Source organism: Trichechus manatus, unplaced genomic scaffold, assembly GCF_000243295.1.
Source record: "Trichechus manatus latirostris isolate Lorelei unplaced genomic scaffold, TriManLat1.0 scaffold00031, whole genome shotgun sequence".
Classification (NCBI taxonomy): Eukaryota; Metazoa; Chordata; class Mammalia; order Sirenia; family Trichechidae; genus Trichechus; species Trichechus manatus.
The window spans coordinates 13,678,869-13,681,896 of record NW_004443967.1 but is presented as its reverse complement, the minus strand read 5'-3'; the positions used below and the strand labels follow the sequence as shown (position 1 = coordinate 13,681,896).

At 43.9% G+C, this 3,028-nt stretch overlaps 1 protein-coding gene across 1 annotated transcript in view; it reads left to right on the top strand.

Moving 5' to 3' along the window:
• The window catches only part of CPXM2 (carboxypeptidase X, M14 family member 2), a 136,169-nt gene that overhangs the window by 117,593 nt on the left and 15,548 nt on the right, over window positions 1-3,028 (top strand). The window contains exon 13 of the mRNA XM_023729881.1: window positions 1,428-1,725. Within this exon, the coding sequence (XP_023585649.1) occupies window positions 1,428-1,725 (298 nt within the window). The remainder of the gene's footprint in view (window positions 1-1,427; window positions 1,726-3,028) is intronic.

Sequence of the window (3,028 nt, the reverse complement as noted above, 5' to 3'; positions counted from 1 at the left end):
TAGGGCTTCCTAGGCTGTAATCCTTACACGGACAGAGTAGAGCTGCCTTGTAGGGCTTCCTAGGCTGTAATCCTTACACGGACAGAGTAGAGCTGTAATCGTTCCAGGAGCATATTGCCAGGTCTTTTCTCCCTCTGAGCCGCTTGTGGGTTCGAACCGTCCGCCTTTCAGTTAGCAGCTGAGCACGTAATCATTGTGTCACCAGGGCTCCTTCACCCCACTTTAGGGGTGGGGAAACGATATATTTTAGGCAAGCACATTGCAACCTCAAAAAAATGATTGGCAAAATTAAGAAGTCTGATAATGCTCAAGTGTGGGTGAGGGCAAGGCCAGTGGGTCTTCTCCATCATGGGCGAGAGTGTAAACTAGCATAACTTTGGAAAATAATCTGATGACCTTGTAAGGTAGAATATTTGTATATCTTATGAGTCTGCAGTTCCACTTCTGGTTGTGTAAACCAAAAAACCAAACCCGTTGCCATCAAGTCAATTCCGACTCATAGCAACTCTGTAGGACAGAGTACAACTGTCCCACAGGGTTTCCAAGCAGCGGCTAGGGGATTCCAACTGTTGACCTTTTAGTTAGTCGCCGAGCTCTTAACTGCTGTGCCACCAGGGCCCCTCTGGTTATATAGGCAAGATAAATAAGATAAATTTCAGCATGGTTTACAGAAGACATTACAAGAAAATTAAAAGCAAAGCTGTTAATTACAGTGGAAAATTGTAAATAACCTATACGTTCATTATCCCCAGAATAAATGACGAGATAGTCATATTGCAGCGAAAAAACCTGAACTATAGCTATATGCAGCAACACTGATGGATCTTAGAAACAAAACTGAGTGGGAAAAAAAGCAAATTGTTATAGGACATTGACGCTCTTCAGTATGATACTGTCATGGGGGCACGTGAGATTACGTATTTGTCAAACCCATAGAACTGTACACCACAAAGAATGATTCCTAATGTACACTGTGAACTATAGTTAATAATATCAATATTGACTCCGCCATTGTAACAAATGTGCCACATGACTGCAAGATCTTAACAACAGGAAAAACCACTGCAGTGAGAGGAAGAGGGGATATGGGAACTCTGATTTCTGCACCATTTTTCTGTAAACCTAAAACTGTCCTAAAAAATAAAGTTTATCAAAGAACAATAAAACAGCAAAACCACAAAGAAGACAGTTGCTTCACCCTCCGTTTTTTAGATCAAAATCAAATAAAATCAAATGATTTCCCTCCTTTTGACCCATGATTTCCACAAAGTCCAGTTTTCCCGGGACAGATTGTGAAATTCCAAGTTTTGTTAGGATTATCCCATAAAATTATTGCTTTCTCAATATATCTCCCTTCGGAGAACTGGGGTGATAAAGAAATCTTCTTCTTTTATTTGTTAGTGCTCTTTATGTATGCATGTTCACAGGTGGCAGTGGAGACCAGGGCGGTCATTGCGTGGATGGAAAAGATCCCCTTCGTGCTGGGTGGAAACCTGCAAGGCGGGGAGCTGGTGGTGGCATACCCCTACGACATGGTGCGCTCGCTGTGGAAGACCCAGGAGCACACACCCACGCCCGATGACCACGTGTTCCGCTGGCTGGCCTACTCCTACGCCTCCACGCACCGCCTCATGACGGATGCCCGCAGGAGGGTCTGCCACACGGAAGACTTCCAGAAGGAAGACGGGACGGTCAATGGGGCTTCTTGGCACACTGTCGCTGGAAGTAAGTCTCAATCAGTCCTGCTCTCTTCGTGGGGCCAGATGATGACGGACAGCTAGAACTGGGGACCCAACCCCTCTATATTAATTTCCTAGAGATGCCGGAACAAAGTGCCACCAACTGGGTGGCTGAAAACAATGAAATTCATTCCCTCACAGTTCTGGAGTCTACATGATCAAATTCAAGGTGGTGGCAGGGCCATGCTCCCTCCATTTATATATTTATATCTATATTATGACTCTGCAATTCCACTTCTGGTTATATAAAAACCAAAAACCAAACCCGTTGCCATCAAGTAAATTCCAACTCATAGCGACTCTATAGGACAGAGTAGAACTGCCCCATAGGGTTTCCAAGGAGCCGCTAGTGGATTCCAACTGTTGACCTTTTAGTTAGCGGCCAAGCTCTTAACCACTGCACCACGAGGGCCCCTCAGGTTATATAGGAAAGATATATTTCTGCATGTTTTAAACAGAAGACAGTACAAGAAAATTAAAAGCAACACCATTCATAATAGCAAAAAATTGAAAATAACCTATATGTTCATTGTCCAGAGAATAGATAAATGAAGAGATAGTCATATTGCAGTGGGAAAAAAACTAAACTGTAGCTATATGTAGCAACACTGATGGATCTTAGAAACATAAAACTAAGTGGGGAAAAAAGAGCAAATTGTTATAGAGCACTGAAACTATTCCGTATGATACTGTCATGGTAGACACATGACATTACCTATGTGTCAAAACAAGGCTCTTCTAGCTTCTGGTGGTTGCCAGCAATCCTTGGCATTCCTTGACTTACGGTAGCATAACTCCCATCTCTGCCTCTTTCTTCACGTGGCCGGGTTCCTTGTGTGTCTCTATATTTTCAAATCTTCTCCTTATAAGGGCACCAGCCATTGTTTTAGGGCCCACCCTAATCTGTACGACCTCGTCTTAACTTGCTAACATCTGCAAAGATGCTATTTCCAAATAAGATCACATTCACAGGTTCTGGGGATTAAGACTTCAACGTATCTTTTGAGGGGAGCCAATTCAGCCCACAGCAGCCCCTTTGAATCATTATTATCAGTATTGTTGCTCAATAATCGCTACCAGAGTTGAGTATGAACCGCGTGCTGACACCGTGCTGAGCACTTTCCATGTACGTTTCATTCCATCGTGACAGCAGTCTTTGAGGTGGCTCTAATGGCACGGACTCCCCATTTTATAAACGTGATAACTGAGGCTTAGAGTCGGGAAGGGGTCTGCCCAGGCGAGAAAGGGGCGGAACAGGAATCTGTTGAACTCAGTGGGCTGCCCTTAGC